Here is an 18,071-nt window from a genome sequence, read left to right on the forward strand (position 1 = left end):
CTAGGTGTAATTTCACCTTGCAATGAAAGAAGAATTTTTAAAGTTCTTAAAGGAAAAAATAGACTACCTAAATAAATAAATAAATAAATAAATCAGAAATAGGACAGAAGTAACAATCAACACCACAGAAATACAAAGGATTATAAGAGACTGTCACAAAAAATTATACACCAATAAATGAGACAACCTGGCAGAAATGCAAAAATTTCTAGAAACATACAATCTTCCAAAACTGAATCAGAAATACGAAATGTGAACATATAAATCAGTAATTAAAAAACTCCCAAAAAACATAAGTCTAGGATCAGATGGATTCACAAGTGAATTTTACCAAACATTTAAAGAAGAGTCAATACCAATTTTCCACAAACTATTCCAAAAAACATAAGAGGAAGGAAAGCTTCTAAATACATTCTATAAGGTCAGTATCACCCCAATACCAAAACCAAAGACACTGCCAAAAACCTCCCCAAAACCAAAAAAAAAAAAAAAAAACCCAAACAAACAAAAAACTACAGGGCAATATCCCTGAAGAACATAGATGTAAAATCCTCAACAAAATATTAAGAAACCACACTCAACAACACATTAAAAAAATCATTCCCTATGATTAAGTGGATTTTATTCCAGGGATGCAAGGTTGGTTCAATATTTGCAAATCAATCCATGTAGCACACCACATTAACAAAATCAAGGATAATAATCACATGATCATCTTAATATAGGCCGAAAAAACATCTGACAAAATTCAACATCCATTCATGATAAAAACTCTCAAAAAAGTGGTGGGTTTAGAGAAAACATACCTCAACATAATTAAGGCCACATATAAAAAACCCACAGCTAACATCATGCTCAATGTGCTCAAGCTTTTTATTTTGGTTTGCACAACAAAGGAAACCATCAACAACAAAAAGGCAACTTACTGAATGGGTGAAGATATTTGCAAATTATATATCTGATAAGGGGTTAATATCCAAGATATACACCTATATAACTCAACACCAAAACACAAATACTATGATCAAAAAAATGGGCAGAGAACCTAAACAGACATTTTTCCAAAGAAGACATACAGATGGCCAACACATATGTGAAAAGATGCTCAACATCACTAATCATCAGGGAAATGCAAATCAAAACCACAATATAAGATATCAGAATGGCTAGACCAAAAAAGACAAGAAATACCAAGTATTGACAGGGATGTGGAGAAAAAGGAATTCTTGCTTCACAGTTGACAGGAATGTAAAATGGTGCAGCAACTATGAAAAGCAGTTGAATTCCTCAAAAAATTAAAAATAGAATTACCATATAATCCAGTAATTCCACTACTGGCTATTTACCCAAAGAAAATGAAAATGCTAATTCAAAAAAATATACACACTTCTATGTTTATTGCAGCTTTACAACAGCCAAGATATAAAAGCAACCCAAGTCACCACCAACAGATGAATGGATAAAGAAGATGTGTGTGTGTGTGTGTGTGTGTGTGTGTGTGTGTATAATGTATATATATGTGTGTATGTGTGTATATATAATGGAATATTATCCTGTCACAAAAAAGAATGAGATCTTGCCATTTGTGAGAACACAGATGGTCTTGGAGGGTATCATTCATGATAAATGAAGTAAGTCGGACAAAAACAAATACCACATTATTTCATTTATATGTGGAATCTAAAAAACCAAACAAATGAACAACAACAACAACAACAACAAACCCAAAACAGTAAAAGACCCATAAATACAGTGAACAAACTGATGTTTGCCAGAAAGGAGAGTAGAGGGATGGGCAAAATGGGTAAAAGGGAGTGGGAGACACAGGCTTCCACTTAAGGAATGAATAATTCACAGGGAAAGAAGGTACAGTATAGGGAATACAGTCAATAGTATCGTAAGAACACTGTATGGTGACAGATGGTAGCTACACTTGTGGTGAGCATAGCATAACATATAGACTTGTTGAATCACTATGTTGTATACCTGAAACTAATGTAACACTGTGTGTCAACTATTCTAAAATAAAAATAATAATAACAATATTGTAATAATGTTGTATAGTGGCTACTCTCCTCTTGAGCACTGTGCAATATATAGCGTTGTTGAATCACTATGTTGTATCACCTAAAATATAAAATTATATGTTCACTATACTTCAATAAAAAGGGTAATAATAAAAAATTTAATAAAATAAAAATTTAAAGTCCTTAAAAATGGAAAACATATTAAATATACAGATACTAGAAATGTGAATTCAAATCTAAACACCCATAAACGAATAGTTCAGGATCAAATGGTAAATTGAAAGGAAGAGATTCTCTAAGTATTCTTTTACCTAGAAGACCAGGGTATAAAGAATTATGGAAAGGGCAGTATCTTTTGATTCAGTTAAGGATGACTTACTCCTACAAAAGTGAGGTGGAGAGAAAGCTAGTGCCCTCATCAGACCTGCCTGTAGAGTAGCCACATGGGTGCTGGGGGATTGATCCAGCTGCCCAAGCAGGCTCAAGCATATGTTCTAATGGTATTCCCAACCTTCTGACATGTTTCAGGTTAAGCCAGCATAGGGGTGCAAAAAGAGCCACAAATCCCAATTGCTAGGCAGAGTCTTATTGTCTAAAGGGTTACGGGCAGCAAGGCTGAAGCCAAAGGGATGGAGATCTTTAGTTTCAGGGTGGGAAGTAGCAAGAGTAAAGCACAGTCTCCACCTTAGGGGCTTAAATGACTGACAGCTCTCTACAAATACAGAAAGCAGATAACATAAGAGGAGGGACTATCACTGACAGAAGAGCTACTCTGTGCACAGTACTGCTAGGCACTTTAACATGTTAATGCATATAGGCATCCTAACAAAGTTACAGATGGTCAACCCCCCCCCCCCGCCCAATTTTTACAGAGGATGAAACTGAAGCTCAACTTGCTCATGGCTACACAGCTAATAAGCAGTGGAACCATAATTTAAATTCATAGCTGTCCTCTTCCACCCCTGAAGGCAATGGAAAGGAGGAAAAAGCACAGCTCAAGGAATGTCACAGGAATCAGTCTGCCTCCTGAGGCAGTTTAAAAGGACATGTCTCTAGGTACCAGATTCTGTGTGAGGGGTATGCATGTTGGGAATGACAATGACTGAGGCACCTGAGATGATCTGGCACCTCAAGTGACGATGGATTTAGGGAGTGGGGCACACTGAAGATGCCGATGGGCAGATCAGTGCGGGGCATGGGACAGTAGAATGGGTAGAAGTGAGGCTGGGGTCAACAAAACATAAAAATGTACTGGGTTCTAATGTGGCCCTTTTATTTATTTTTTAAAAATGTTTATTTGTTCTTGGGGCAGGGGGAAGGGAGGCAGACTGTGAGTGGGGAGGGGCAGAGAGAGAGAGAGAGAGAGAGACAGAGAATCCTGAAGCAGGTTCCTCACTGTCAGCGTGGAGCCCAATGCGGGGGCTCAAAATCACAGACCATGTGATCATGACCTAAGCCGAAATCCAGAGTCTGTCACTTAGCTGACTGGGCTACCCAGGCGTCCCTAATGTGGCTTTTTTTTTTTTTTTTAACTTTTTTTTTTTTTTTTTTTTGAGACAGAGAGAGACAGACCATGAAAGGGGGAGGGGCAGACAGAGAGGGAGACACAGAACCGGAAGCAGGCTCCAGACTCTGAGCCATCAGCCCAGAGCCCGACGCGGGGCTCGAACTCACGGTCTGTGAGTTTGTGACCTGAGCCAAAGTCGGACGCTTAACCGACTGAGCCACCCAGGCGCCCCAAATGTGGCTTTTTTAATAACAGGTGTGCTTTCTAAACACCTGCCATCCTGGCCTGTAATAACACATCATCATAATTTGGTGTACAAATGAAGATATGTCTAAGAGTACGGAAATACTCTATAGCATTTATGTGAAGGAGTCCTTAATACTTGAAATGCCTACTTACTGAGAAGAACTCAAAACCTACCATCTACACTGTTTACTTTTCTTCCCTTCCTTTCCATCTCCTGCATTTTGCTGCATTTACACAAGTGGCTTTACCTTCCTACTAGGTAATAAAAGGAGACAAACAGCCTATATGCTCAATGAAAGTCAGTGCCTCTGACACATGCCAAAATTCTATTGTTGCTGCAAACAGCAAAGACTGTCAATAAAAGGTAATTTTAGTACTTTTTTAAAGTTTTATCTTGGTCTCCTAGATAAGCAGATTTCAATGGCAAATACATCTTACATCACAACCCACAACACACTAGTGAACATGTATATATTTGTATGTATGTAAATGAAAAAACACCTGGCTGTCTTATGGGTAATGAACGTGCTCCGGTATTTTCAATTCTAGTTCGTTTGCAAGAAAGCAAACAAAAAGTAGAGTGACCTGCTAGGTGGACTTTATGATCCACCTATGAGTTGAAACCTGCAATATGAAAATTACTATCCAGACCCAGAATATGAGGATAAATCCATGGTGTTAAAGGAACTCCCCAACAAGAGGAGGGTAAGGGAGGGTAAGAAAGTTCCAGGAACTGCATACACCCTTTCTCCTCCATTGACAGCTCTGAAAAGGGGTGACATCAAGAGGAAGGAAGGATGATATAGAGGTGATCCTGGGCTGAGAGAGCCCAGTGAAAAAGCAGAATTCATTAAAAAAAAAATATTTCTCCTGGATAGTGGTCCACCAAAATAATGTAACTCAAGAATCTCTCTAATCGGTTTTGATGATCTGCATCACTACCAAGCATTATACACAAGGAAGACATTGTTAGAAAACTGATTTTATCCAAACTTGATACTGAGTGTGTATAAACTGTATGTGCATATGTTGTGTGTTGAAAACAGTCCAAGGGACAGTAGCTGTTACATTTGCAGAGTTTCCAGTCATTAGGCTGACCTCAGGGCAGGCAAGTGTTTTCAGGGAGCGTGGATCGAATCCTAATTGAGCCCTCAGCCACGTTGAGGCCAGCGGGCAACGTCTTGTATGTTTTTCGTCATTTACTTTCAAAAAAGTGTTCCAGCCTAAATCCCCATTCCTTCCCCCCCTCACCAAGAAGCTTCTCTCTGGGGACCAGATTAGAAGCAATATTCGTCCTCAGTTCTCTTGCAAACCACTCCGAGGCTTCAGTTATCCAGCTCAGTGCTCACAAAGAAAAATGTTGTCATAGACATGACAATTGCACTACCCATTTTTTCTCACGTAAACATAGTTCCAAGATGCACAATTCCAAGCCCTTTTTCTACAAACACACAATTTCTCCAATCACAGCAACACACTGTTTGCCTCTATTATCATTCCCTTACCGAAATCTTGACAGCACTCCTTTTGAGGGGGACAAAAGAGCAGGTGTGAGAGTACACTCCACTCTCAGGACTAGGCTGCTCAGCTGTGAAGGGGGTGGGGGTGGGGTTTACCATTGGAAATCGGGTACCGTTTTCCTGTAATCACAGACTAACTTGTTCCTAACCAAATACACTTTGTCAGAATGAACCCAAACCTGTATGTCAGTCCAAATGACTCATACTTAATGAGCACCAACACTCACAAATATTGCTGAAATGGGTTACTTGAGGAAGAAAATTAAATTTCATTTGGGCGTTCTTCTGTAAAGGCTGGATTTACACCTATTCAGTGTTGCACAAGTGTGAAAGAAAAATGGTGAAACCAGTGATTTTCAAGGTCCCTGCTAGGCCTTTAGCCAGTGTTCTGAAAATGATGTGAACATTAAAATTATGTTTTAGGAGATTCTGCGTTTTGACATATTCTGGGGTTCTTTGAACAACAACAACAGAAAAGTGTTCTGAGTTTCCATCTCTAGTGGAATGGAAATCCTGACATTAGACACTGAGGCTTCCTGGGGTCAATGCAGATAGCTTTCACCTGGAGGCTGCTGGCAGGAAAATGTCAGGAGTCACCCCTCTGGATGCAAGGAACTCTGTGGTTCAGTTCTGTGGTGCCACCACAGAATCCACTCTCAAAAAAATGAAAAAGGTGCCCATTCAAATGGAAACCATGCTTGCCCGTTTTAATCAATGTAACCTTCCCTTAACTGGCTTAGAATGTTACCAAAGGAGAGGCAGAATCAGTGTCTAGAAAATGGTGGAGTTGACAGTCTTTCTCCTCCTCATGTTCCTCAAGTAAACTTTTTTTTTTTTTCTCCCCTGAATGGACAGGGGTCCAAATAGCCAGAAGGTTCCATTTCTAACCTAGGTAAATGGAAATAAAATGTGACTTGATATACATAAACATTTGGGATTTTTGCCATGATTCCCAGATCCCAACTGGACAACAGGCATGGTCCTCCAGAATTTCTATGAAGAGGCTAAAAGGTGCAATCTGGTTGAAAGGAGATACAGGGGGGGTTTCACTTTTTTTTTTTTTTTTGCCAATTATCTACAGCAAGGAATGTATTTTATATACGTAATTACTATACATACAAACACAAATGTATCAAAATGAAAAAAGTTTCACGACACTGTATTTATCCTACTATGTTGCAGTGTACTCTGACATTTTCTATTGATTCTGTTACAATAAAAATAAAAGGGCTGGTCATGACCCACTGAATTGATTTCATGACCCCTCTATGATGGCTGGAGAGCAGCACTTTGAAAACACACACACAACTATACAAGAAGCCTTGTCTTGAAGCTGTGCTCTATTCGTTGTTAAACTACTCACATGGGGTGGCCTGGGGAAGCTTGGAGACTAGGGGAGGCTGAAAGCTTTAGAGATGCTTAGTTTGAGCGTAATGTAAAAATGAAATCAGTACCCTTTGTGACTAGGGTACTTCTCTCTCTCAACACTGTATTTTTTGCAGGAAGAGGAGCTGGAAAACCTGGGTCCCTGCTAGAGGACTAAGACGGCATAAGAAAAGTCAGAAGAATACCAAAAGCAAGAGCAAAATGGTTTCAGTACCTCAAAATAAAGCACTAGATTTTAATTTCTCCACAGAAAACTCTTGAATTGGAAAATATGTTTATATCACAAGTGACCTAAAATATGACCCAAAGCTGAACTATAGTTCTTTCTTTGTAAAATGATGGTTCCCTAGGACAAAAAAAAAAAAAAAATAGTAACAATTAAGAGAATAAAGTGGATGTGTTTTTCTTCCATTAGTATCTTTTAACTGCAACAAGATTATTAATTTTAGCTCTTTGAATGATTTCAGACAAAGAATGTCCAAGTTTACCACAAACATACCTCCAAGTTTTAAAAATAATTACATCAATATCTTACTTTTAACAATATTAAATTATACATAGCTATAGAAAGAGCCTAAATGTCCATTAACTGATGAATGGATAAAGAAGATGTAGTTTACATATACAATGGAACGCTACTTGGCAATGAGAAAGAATGAAATCTGGCCATTTGCAGCAACATGGATGGAACTGGAGGGTACTATGCTAAGTGAAATCAGTCAGTTAGAGAAAGACAGATACCATATGTTTTCACTCATGTGTGATCTTGAGAAACTTAACATAAGACCATGGGGGAGGGGATGGGGAAAAAATAGTTACAAACAGAGAGGGAGGGAGGCAAACCATTGAGACTCTTAAATACCGAGAACAAACTGAGGGTTGATGGGGGGTGGGGGAGAGGGGAAAGAGGGTGATGGGTATTGAGGAAGGCACATGCTGGGATGAGCACTGGGTATTATACGGAAACCAATTTGACAATAAATTATATTTTAAAAATTATACATAGGTAACTACAGAAAAGCTACAGTTAAATGGCTATCTTTTTTCTTTCTTTATTCAGAAAAATAACATGCAATTTTGGAAGACAAAAGTCAAAATTTAGAAAACAGAGCTCAAAATGTAGTACCAGGAGTGGAAATCAACACATATGTAAGAAGAGTTTATAAGAAAGAACTGCCATGGGCATGTCTAGCAAAAAACACAGTTTCCAGAACATATTTCATATCCACTTGCTCTTCATTTCTTCAGGCCATTGATTCACGTTTACCACAGACACATCAACCGGCAGACACTGATGAGAGTCATGGGATGATAGAAATTGTGTGGGTCTAGGGATATTATACTCTTCCAATGGCTTTTATCTATAGCTTTCTATACAAAAAAACTACTTTTCAAGTATGTTATGAATGGTTAAGGAAGCTGAGCTTTTGAAACAGAGTAAATTGAGCTTCATCTCATAATGGAGTATCACTAGCAAGACATAAGTTTTATGATTGGTTAGTTAAGTAGCACAAATATAATGTCTCAGGTTGAATAAAAACCAGTATTTTTTATTCATCAAACCCTCATCTCACCTCACAAATGTAAATTATCAACATTGCCCCATCAATTTTTCCACATCTCTTATCCTTCTCTCACCCACCATGTCCCATCTCAACATGACCTGAGATCCAGAAAGAAAGCAGAGCATCTCCAAATTGTAAAGAATACTAGATATTCATATCAAGGCAAAAAGTCAAAACCAGCATCCCCTAACCTCTAGGATGGCGTTATATCCCTACCACGTTGCCTTTCACAGCATGTAGAAAATTCAACTCTGCCAAGATGGAGAGATTTGTAAATAAAACCACATTTTGACAGCAAAGAGGAAATAGTTTTCTCTTATCTTGACTGGATAATGTTATATATATCTATATACTATGGGATGTCATATTTGCCTGATACATCCTAATGTGACAAATTTGGGGCCAAAGAGGAAAAATTACTGCGTCTGCAAAATGGCATGCTAGCAACCTCAAGAAATAAGTGGACAATTAGGAATAGGTTGTGCTAGGGAACCAAATCCCTTTAGGCCCCAAACAGGAAATACAGTTAAGGATACAGTTCTCTTGGTGAACTTGGGAGTTACAGATCCAAAATCTCAAAGTTCTGAGAGGGCATAGGTGGGCTTTTTTCAATCCTGCATCCTTTTCAACATTAATGAAATTAATTTTTACTGGAGTATCACCCTCATTCTACTTCATAGTGCTCTCTATCTCTGGAAGGCTGTCCTCTCTGACTTCTCCCATTACTTCTAGCTCAATAATCTCTTCTGAGAAGTCCTGGTGTGGGTCAGATATACCTCCTCGGAGTTTCCATAGCACCAGAGAGAACTCTGTCGTGAAACCTCTCCCCTTGTTCTGCAAGCATCTGCCACCAGTCTGCATCCCTGGTGAACTGTGAGATCCTGAGGGCATTAGTGAGATCTAATTCATCTCTATCTCCCTAGCACCAAACGTTGGGTCTGGCATGTAGGAGACAGTTGTTGAATGCATAAACATACAGGAGTCATGCAACTACTATTGCTTTACCTTCAAAAGCACAGTCATTTTTAATGCAATCATGCACTCATAATTCAGCTTCATCTCATAATGGATCATCATTAGCAAGGCATGAGTTTATATGATTGGTTAATTAAGTAGGACAAGTATAATGTTTCAGGTTGAATAAAAACCAGTATTTTTTATTCATCAAACCCTCATCTCATCTCACAAATGTAAGTTATCAACATTGCCCCATCAATTTTTCCACATCTCTTATCCTTCTCTCACCCTCCATGTCCCCTATGAATAGGACCTGTAAGCAAATTAGAAAACTCTAATATTTCTGAAACAAGAACAAAGAAATCAAATAAATATTTTTAATTAAGGCAAAGGTTTATTTAATCACACATATTCAAATAAAGCAACATACTGATGTATTCATCTTCACTATAATGACAATTTCCTCCCATGAGCGCACCTACTTGCAAAAGCAGCTTAGAGGTTGTATTCTCTTTAATTTGCTAACATAAACTAAGTTAAGTTTGCCCACAGTGATTTAAACCGACCCCGTAATAATGTATACTTTCATCTTTTTAGTCTGCTGTGTTTTTTCCTCTGGTCATACTTGCTTGGATGACCTAAACATTTAGAAACAGGAGTCTAAAGTCTGATGATTTATTCTTTCCATGTGATACTACTGCTCCTTCAGCACTCAGCTTCAAGAAGACAATGTACATTATTAAACTGTTTGACAATGATGAAGTGAACTAGGATGGCATCATATGCACGCATTTTAAATGGGATTTGTTGTTTGAGACTACTCCTGCTTGTCCATTTGGATGAAAAGTGCCTACTTATGAAACGGGCCTGAGGACTCTAACAGATTTAATACCTCATATCAGTTTAGGGAAAGCAATAAAAGCTAACTTCAAAGGTGAGGGGAGCATTGTGATGGAACACTGGGGATTTATTTATGGTAAATATTTATTGACTATCTGGAATGAACAACACGCCATGTTCTATACAAGACAGGAATGAAACTTCTCTTTCTCTCATTAAAATTTCAGTTATTTTAACTTTAATTATGATACCCCTTGAGCAGGAGAATGAACTCTACCACATGTCCAGTTAGAAAATGAGGCTTTCTGAAGTGGTTACAGAGTTGAACAGCAAATGCCAGTAAAATAAGTAACAACCAGCACTCAGTTTTTAAACATGCATCTCCAAATTTATAGTGAGATTCATAAGAGGCCATGAATAATTTATTTATGAGGCAAAATCAATGGAAGGTAAATCTATTTGTTCGAAAGTCTTAAGTACATTTTTCTGTGTTGAGGCATATAGTAATGGATAGATACACATCATTACTCTAATAAAACTAATTTTGAGGAAATATGAGCTCAACAAGAATTTAAATACATGCAAAAGCAATTTTCCAGCATATCTGAATTATAGGGATCCATCTCTGCCTTCTTAGTTTTATAACGATTCTCTAATGATTCTAGGAATCTCTGCAGAAAGCTCATTTTCAGCTAATAGTATCTAATAGAAGTCACTCCCTACTCATCATTACGTTCTTTATTTTCAAGGCTTTCAAGATCAACTGCATGGGAACAGATTGCATTATATAATAGATGTACTCCAGTTTCCAAGACATATCAATTTCCAAACATTCATTGCCAAGGCCAAGTAGAGTCAAAAAAGAAACATCCTGAAAAGGAGCAGTTGTTCTATCCAGTTGGAGGTGAAGTTTATCACGAACTATTAATCCGCTGCCATGGAAAGAGCCTCCAGCACATTCACCTTCCATCTTGGTGAGAGTAAGAGTAATTTCTAATTATGGCTTAGGGCAGTTTTCTCACCTGATGTTAAAAAGAAGTTTGAGGAAGTGTGTGCATTTAAAAAAAGCAATCGTCCAGCCTCCTGGTAAACAACACAATTCTGGACAAATTGTGCCTAGGTAATTCTGGGGGTTTCATCAAGGGATACAGGAGTACTGATGCATAGGGGCACTTGTACCCCAATGTTTATAGCAGCACTCTCAACAATAGCCAAATTGTGGAAAAAGCCTACGTGTCCATCAACTGATGAATGGATAAAGAAATTGTGGTTTATATACACAATGGAGTACTACGTGGCAATGAGAAAGAATGAAATATGGCCCTTTGTAGCAACGTAGATGGAACTGGAGAGTGTTATGCTAAGTGAAATAAGCCATACAGAGAAAGACAGATACCATATGTTTTCACTCTTATGTGGATCCTGAGAAACTTAACAGAAACCCATGGGGGAGGGGAAGGGAAAACAAAAGAAAAAAAAGAGGTTAGAGTGGGAGAGAGAGCCAAAGCATAAGAGACTCTTAAAAACAGAACAAACTGAGGGTTGATGGGGGGTGGGAGGGAGGGTAGGGTAGGTGATGGGCATTGAAGAGGGCATCTTTTGGGAGGAGCACTGGGTGTTGTATGGAAACTAATTTGACAATAAATTTCATATAATAAAAAAAATAAAATAAAATAATTCTGGTGTTTCATGTAAATGACCAGATAATTATTTTTTAACTAAAATGAAAATAATCTACTCTCATTTATGAGATGACAGAAGTAAAACATTCACTTCGTTAATATCCAATTGAGATTATGTATTGTTAGCTGTATAAAATGGGATTCAGGTAGTTGTTTTGTATTGATTTAATGTTCTGTTATGATTAACCACAACAGGCTACAAGCACTTCAAGCAAAAATGACCTTCATATTTTCATGAAAATCTCAGTTTTGTCACTTATTAGTTGTGTGTCTTTGGACAACTTACTTAACTCTGGTTACCTAAGCCTCAGTTTCCTTCTTTTAAATAGAGCTAATAATAATACCATGTTTTGCAATTCACAGACACACATAACTTGGCACATGTTAGCTAGTCATTAGACATTGGTTTCATATTCAATTTGCCTCTGGGATCAAAAGGGTTATGCTTTTAGCCTAACCAAAGAATATACCCAGGGCCAAAATACGTAGATCCAAACAGTTAAGTGCTATAATAAAAGGGGAATTTCTATTGAAATATGTATTGCTCACTCTTTCCATTTATACCTCCCTGCCCTACCTTAATGTCTAATTCCACTTTTGAGATTTATTACTGTGCTATGCATTGCCTTCCTAAAGAGGTCCCTAAAAATGCAAATGGTCCAGGAAAGGATAATGAAAGCCATTCTCACACTGTGAGAATGAGTCTGTGTTTTTTTCTCTCCTAGACAAAATATTCCACATACCAATCCTTGATACCTGGTAAAGGATAAAATAACTCTCAAAGAGGGGTTAAAGGGCACAGGATATACTTTACAATTTTGCTTGAGTAGCCTTTGTCAGTTAATCATTTATTAGGTACTAAAAACCTGCTAGAAGGAAAAATCAAGAAAATGGTATTAAAAGTTGCCTCTAAGAAAGGGAACCAGGTAGTCAGGTACAAGAGCAGGGAGACAACTTCACTGCATATTTATCCTCTTATACCTTTTCATTTTAGTATTGCAGAAGTGTATAATTTATCCAAAATTTTTAATTTTTTAAAAACCCAATTCTCACACCCTGTCACTTGTCTTACATTAGCTCTTAGGTATTTGTTTATAGGACATTGACATTTGTAAACTGACTTTTTTTCCTTCAGAAATTAAGCTGGATTCATTTAAAATATGACTGGTTCTCCGAGTGCCTGGATGGCTCAGTTGGTTAAACATCCAACTCTTAATTTCAGCTGAGGTCATGATCTCACAGTCACGAGATGGAGCCTGTGTTGGTCGGGCTCCACAGTGGGCATGGAAAAAGTCTCTCTTTTCCTCTCCCTCTGCCCCTCCCCCACTTATACATGAGCATGCACACACACTCTCTCAAAAACTAAAAAAAAAAAAAAAAAGACTAGTTCTAAAAGCTAATTTATTTGTCTTTAAAGTATTAAACATTAAAATATTCCTATTCATGAAGACACAGAATTATGAGACACTTAACATTATTTGCTGACTCTGTACACAGTTTTCTTCACTAAAACTTAAGCTTCCTGCAGATAGTGTCTGTGTTTTATTAATCTTGGGAGGCCCCATTGTGGCAAACACTGCTTTCACAGAGGGTTATTTTCTTGAGTTCGGTTCTCAGTCCTTTCTTCCAAGAAAGAAAAGTCATTAAATATAACATGATGCTTTGATAAAGAAGGATTTCTCAGGATTTTTATAAAAACAAGCAAAATAATAAGAGACAGAGTCAGGGGAAAGGAGAGGAAGAGTAAAACAGTTATAAGTCACCTGCACTTATAATGAAACTTTTGGGGCTCTGTTAATTGAGAATGCTTGCAAAACACCAAATATGTCATAAGGAGGGAAATCTAAGGTTGACCTAAAGTCATGGACACACTTGTTCAAAAAGATATTTGCTGCATGACTCTTGTGTGCAAGGTCCTGGTTATAAAATGTTGAAGAATGTAGATGTGATCCCTGCCCTGACAGTTTTCATAACAGTGGAGGGATACAGAAAGGTAAAACAGGCCATTACCATAAAGTACGACAAATACCACAGAAGGGAGTGCAGAGAGTCATAGGTGCTCATAAAAGGAGAGCGAACCCTAGACTTGGTTGTCTAGTATCACAGTGGTTGTGACTAGAGCTTGAGTCCTACAAACCTGAGTTCAAATCCTGGTTTCACTGGTTCTACTCTATGATCCTGGCCAATGATTTAATCCATCTAAGCCTCAATTCCATCAACTTGAAAGTAAGAATAATGATAGCACTGAGCTCTAAGAGTTGATGTGAGCATTCAGTGAAACCTGTGACATAAATCTGACACAATGTTTGGCAGATGGCAAGCACCCGAGAGAGAATAGCTAGTAATATTAATGATACCAGTAAGCTGAGAAGTGCTGCATGAATAGGAACAGCTAGAAGAAATGGAGAAGAGGAAAGAGGCGGAATGTCCCAGAAAAAGGAGAAATGTATGCCTAGAAAAGCAACAGCATGGTGAGCTTTAGTGAAAGAAGCTGGCTTGAGCCAAAGGGTTGGTAGGCACCTGGGGTAGGGTCAGAGACGCAACTGAAGCTGGAAAAGCAAGAGAGTCCAGTTCAATGGGTTCATAAAGCTTAATAGGGGTCCCTCAAGAAGTTTCATCACAGCAGGGACAGGATCAGATTTGAGTTTTAGAAAGACCAGCTTAGTTACAGTGTGAAGAATGGAATGGAGAATAAGGAGACAGAAGGCAAGGATATCAGTGGCAATAATCTTAAAATAATGCCTTAGTCGTTGTGGAATTTCAGTTAGAGAGTCAAGTATCGCATGAAAAATATATACAACAGTACAAAGAAGGCCTTGAAGTAATTATTATCAGCTTGTTAATATCAGCTAGTTAGGATTTCATTTATTCATTTATTCACTCAACAACTAAGGCAGTAAACTGGTATTGTGAGCAGTTTCAAAGAGTGTTAGTCACCCTGCATAGCCCTGATTTCCAGAAGCACCCCATCTAATACAACTGCCCATATTTCTCTCTCCAGCTGGAAGGTCTGCTACTCTGCTGATTCAGATCATGTGCAATGGCAAAGGTGTTTTTGGGAAACGACGACGTGTACCTGCAGGAAACTCAAGCTGGGAGGAAGTGCTACAAAGCAGATTAGGATGGATCCTAAGGTATGCAGATGACTCCCCTTCACCCTGGGAAGGAGAAATGTCACTGTAATGTCACATCACTATATAGTAGACTTCTCACTGCTCAAGAAGAAGCAAATCTTCCATGACCTAATATTAAGTGAATAATAACCAGCATTCATGAAATGTCCTATCCTATAAATTTCAGATAGATTAATAAATTTATTACAACCACTTTATGAAATAGGTATTATTATGTCCACTTTTCAGGTGAGAAAAATGAGGCAAGAGACACTACCCAAGGCCACAGAACTGGATGCAGTCTGATGATCCTACCCACTACATTATGTGGCCTCTGGCAGGGGGCCACCAGACCGATATAAGACTGAAGCCGTTCCAAAATGTATGCCTCAAAAACTGACAGAGAAAGATCACTGCCCACTTTAGCATTGGGAAGGCCAAACTTGGGAAGGTTTTATTACAGGAATAAAATGAAATGGATGATTAAATATGTGACAGTATGTTGACAGGAAATTGGATTACTTTCATCAAATGAGTACCATTTTGAAAAGGTTTCTGAAATCTTTTACTCTTTTAAGCACAAACCACAATTGAGTCATATGGCCTAGGACATACTAGAAAGTATTCAAATGGCGTTACATGCTTATCAGTTTAAGATAGAGTGGGCCATCTCACAAACCCAAAGGTGTGGCAAAGAAAATAAAAAGGTAAAGTGAAAAAGACCCATTACTCTTTTTGTTTTCTGCTAAGGCAGGGTGGAAAAAAAGATAAATTGTATCAGTAAGAATTAAGTGGAATATTCTTTCAGCCCATGTATGGTTCTATCAACTAACTAGCGAAGCATGTGTAGAATAAGCATATTTAAAAAAAATTGTTTTAATGTTTATTTATTTTTGAGAGAGAAAGAGAGAGCGAGCAAGCCAGGGAGGGGCAGAGAGAGGGGGAGCCACAGAATCCGAAGCAGGCTCCAGGCTCTGAGCTGTCAGCACAGAGCCTGATGCGAGGCTTGAGATCATGACCTGAGCCGAAGTCGGAGGCTTAACCCACTGCGCCACCCAGGCGTCCTTAGAACAAGCATATTTTAACCATAAGCTCTATGGGGGCATTTCCAATGTGAATTGAATAAAGACAAAATAGAAGAAAAAAATCCCGAACCGCCCAGATATGAAAGAAAACACCAGCTTCTTGCAGTGCCACTCGATGCAATAGCAACGGAGAGTCTTGAGCCTGGGCTCTTAGCCGGGCAATAAGGGGAATCCCAGCCCAGATGGCTTTTTAAAATCCATTCTCACTCTGTCTCTCTCCACCAACCTACCTCGGGTTTAAAGCAATCACAGCCATTTTCCCAAGCTGCAAAGCTGCAATATTTTAAAGGAGTCCCTTTTCCCTGAGAACACAAAAAGCTCTAATTGTTAGAAGTTTAAAAACACAGAGAATAAAGATCATGGAATCTGTGAAACAACCATTTCTAATTAAACACAGACACACACCCCCAGCACCCTACCCTGAGTACAGCTTTTCACACCTAGCCTATTCACGAACACATTATTCACAGCTCACCAACAAACCATTCTCCTTACAATCTGCTGGACTCACTCCTCACCACTCAAAAGTAACTCGGGACGCCCTAGGTCTGTGGGCGCCGACACCCGCTTAGTTCATCTGCCCCGCGCTGGTCCGAAAACCCTAGGCAAGGCTAGGGGGCTTCAGTGTCACCCACTGGCGCTGCCCCCCACTCCCTCCCGGAGTCCTGGCCCGGCATCCGCCCGCCCGCCTGGAACAGCCACCCTCCCTGCCCCTGCTCCCTCGGAAACGCTCCGAGTTGCATCGTCTTTGCCACTGTTTAATCTTTCCAAATAAAAATGTCTGTGAGGTGGATTTCCCACCCCACCCACCTGCCGGAGTCCGCACAACCACACTCAGTCGGGTCGTCCTGGAGGCACCCAAGCTGTGCCGACAGCCCGGAGGCGTGAACAATGAACTTCTCTCTCTTTCTCTCTCTGACTCTCTCTCTCAGACACACCCTCTCCCCCAAATGGGAAGTTTTAAACTAGCCCGGGGGCCAATTCCGCGATTCCGCCTGCAACTGGGGCGCGGGCGCGGGCGGCGGGGGAGGGACCGGTGCGCGTCCCCGGCCGCGCCCCTCGCGTGGCCGGGCGGACACTCACCTCCTTCCTCCGGCTCGGCGCCCCGGGTCGGGTGATGAGGGCCGTCTCCTCGCACACCACGGCCACGTCTTCCACGAACACGCAGTCGGGGAGGCTCTCGTCGGCTGGCAGCTTCACCACCTGCAGCCCCAGCTTACTGCCCAGCACGCCCACGTAGAGCTGATGCTGCCGCTCGGCACGGGCGAAATCCACCTCGTCGCCCTTGGCGCGCCTCAGCGCGTGCTGGCAGAGGGACTCGGGCAGCGCCCGCACCACGGCATGGGTGGCCCGGCCGAAGGCGGCGGGGTGGCCGAGCGCTGCCATGGCTCCAGGAGGCTGCGGGGCGGCGGCGGGGGCGCGGCGGCCGGGTCCTCCCGCGGGCAGCGCGCAGAGCCTGCGAGCGCCCGGCGGCTTCCCTTGGCAGCAGATGAATGTGATGCAGAAAGAGCCCCGCTCGCGCCCGGAGCCCTGCCCGCGCGACTGAGCATGCCCAGAGCTCCCGGCGCCGGCCCGCGCGCAGCCCGCGCGCCCACCCCGGCGCTCTCGGGTTTTGCGGCAGCCTAGGTGGGGGTTGTAGTGGCGAGCACCGCACGAGGAGTGGGCTCGCGGAGGCTGCGGAGGGAGCGGGGAGCGAGCGAGCCGTGCGCAGGTGGGGGACCTCGGTGGACCTCGGTGGACCCGGACCTGACGTTACCTGTATTCCGCCGCAGGTGCACACCTCACATCAGCCCCAAGGCGCACGTGGAGAGCGTGCAGTGCTCTAGGCAGAGTGACTGGAGGGCTTCTCGGGGGTCAAGAGGCAAAGGATAGGATGCTGCCTCTGTGGTTAAATACTTTGACCTCTCTCCCTGCTCTCTTGGTCCCAGGTTGCCCAGCACGTGGTACCACCCCCACTTCCTGGCGTGAGAATCTCTCTCTCTTCGTCCCCAAGTCCGCCAATGACCCCTCACCCCAGGTGAGACTCGCGATTATAAAGAGTGCGTTTCTTCCCGTCTGTGAGAAAGAGGAAGAGTCCAAAAACACACGTAGAGAAAAACAGACATATAGAAACTCACAGTATTTCAAGGACAGTCCGTTGTCA

The 18,071-nt window shown here is 40.9% G+C and overlaps 1 protein-coding gene across 2 annotated transcripts in view; it reads right to left on the reverse strand.

Annotated features, from left to right (window-relative positions):
* DDAH1 (dimethylarginine dimethylaminohydrolase 1) overlaps positions 1 to 17,314 on the reverse strand; it is a 136,482-nt gene extending 119,168 nt beyond the window's left edge. Inside the window, exon 1 of one of the 2 annotated variants that reach the window (XM_042997716.1) lies at positions 17,012 to 17,314. In XM_042997716.1, the coding sequence (XP_042853650.1) occupies positions 17,012 to 17,314 (303 nt within the window). Of the gene's footprint in view, positions 1 to 16,738; positions 16,814 to 17,011 lie in introns of those variants that run through there. The other variant, XM_007079170.3, reaches the window with a different exon arrangement.
* Positions 17,315 to 18,071: the final 757 nt, after the last annotated feature.

Source organism: Panthera tigris, chromosome C1 (assembly GCF_018350195.1).
Source record: "Panthera tigris isolate Pti1 chromosome C1, P.tigris_Pti1_mat1.1, whole genome shotgun sequence".
Classification (NCBI taxonomy): domain Eukaryota; kingdom Metazoa; phylum Chordata; class Mammalia; order Carnivora; family Felidae; genus Panthera; species Panthera tigris.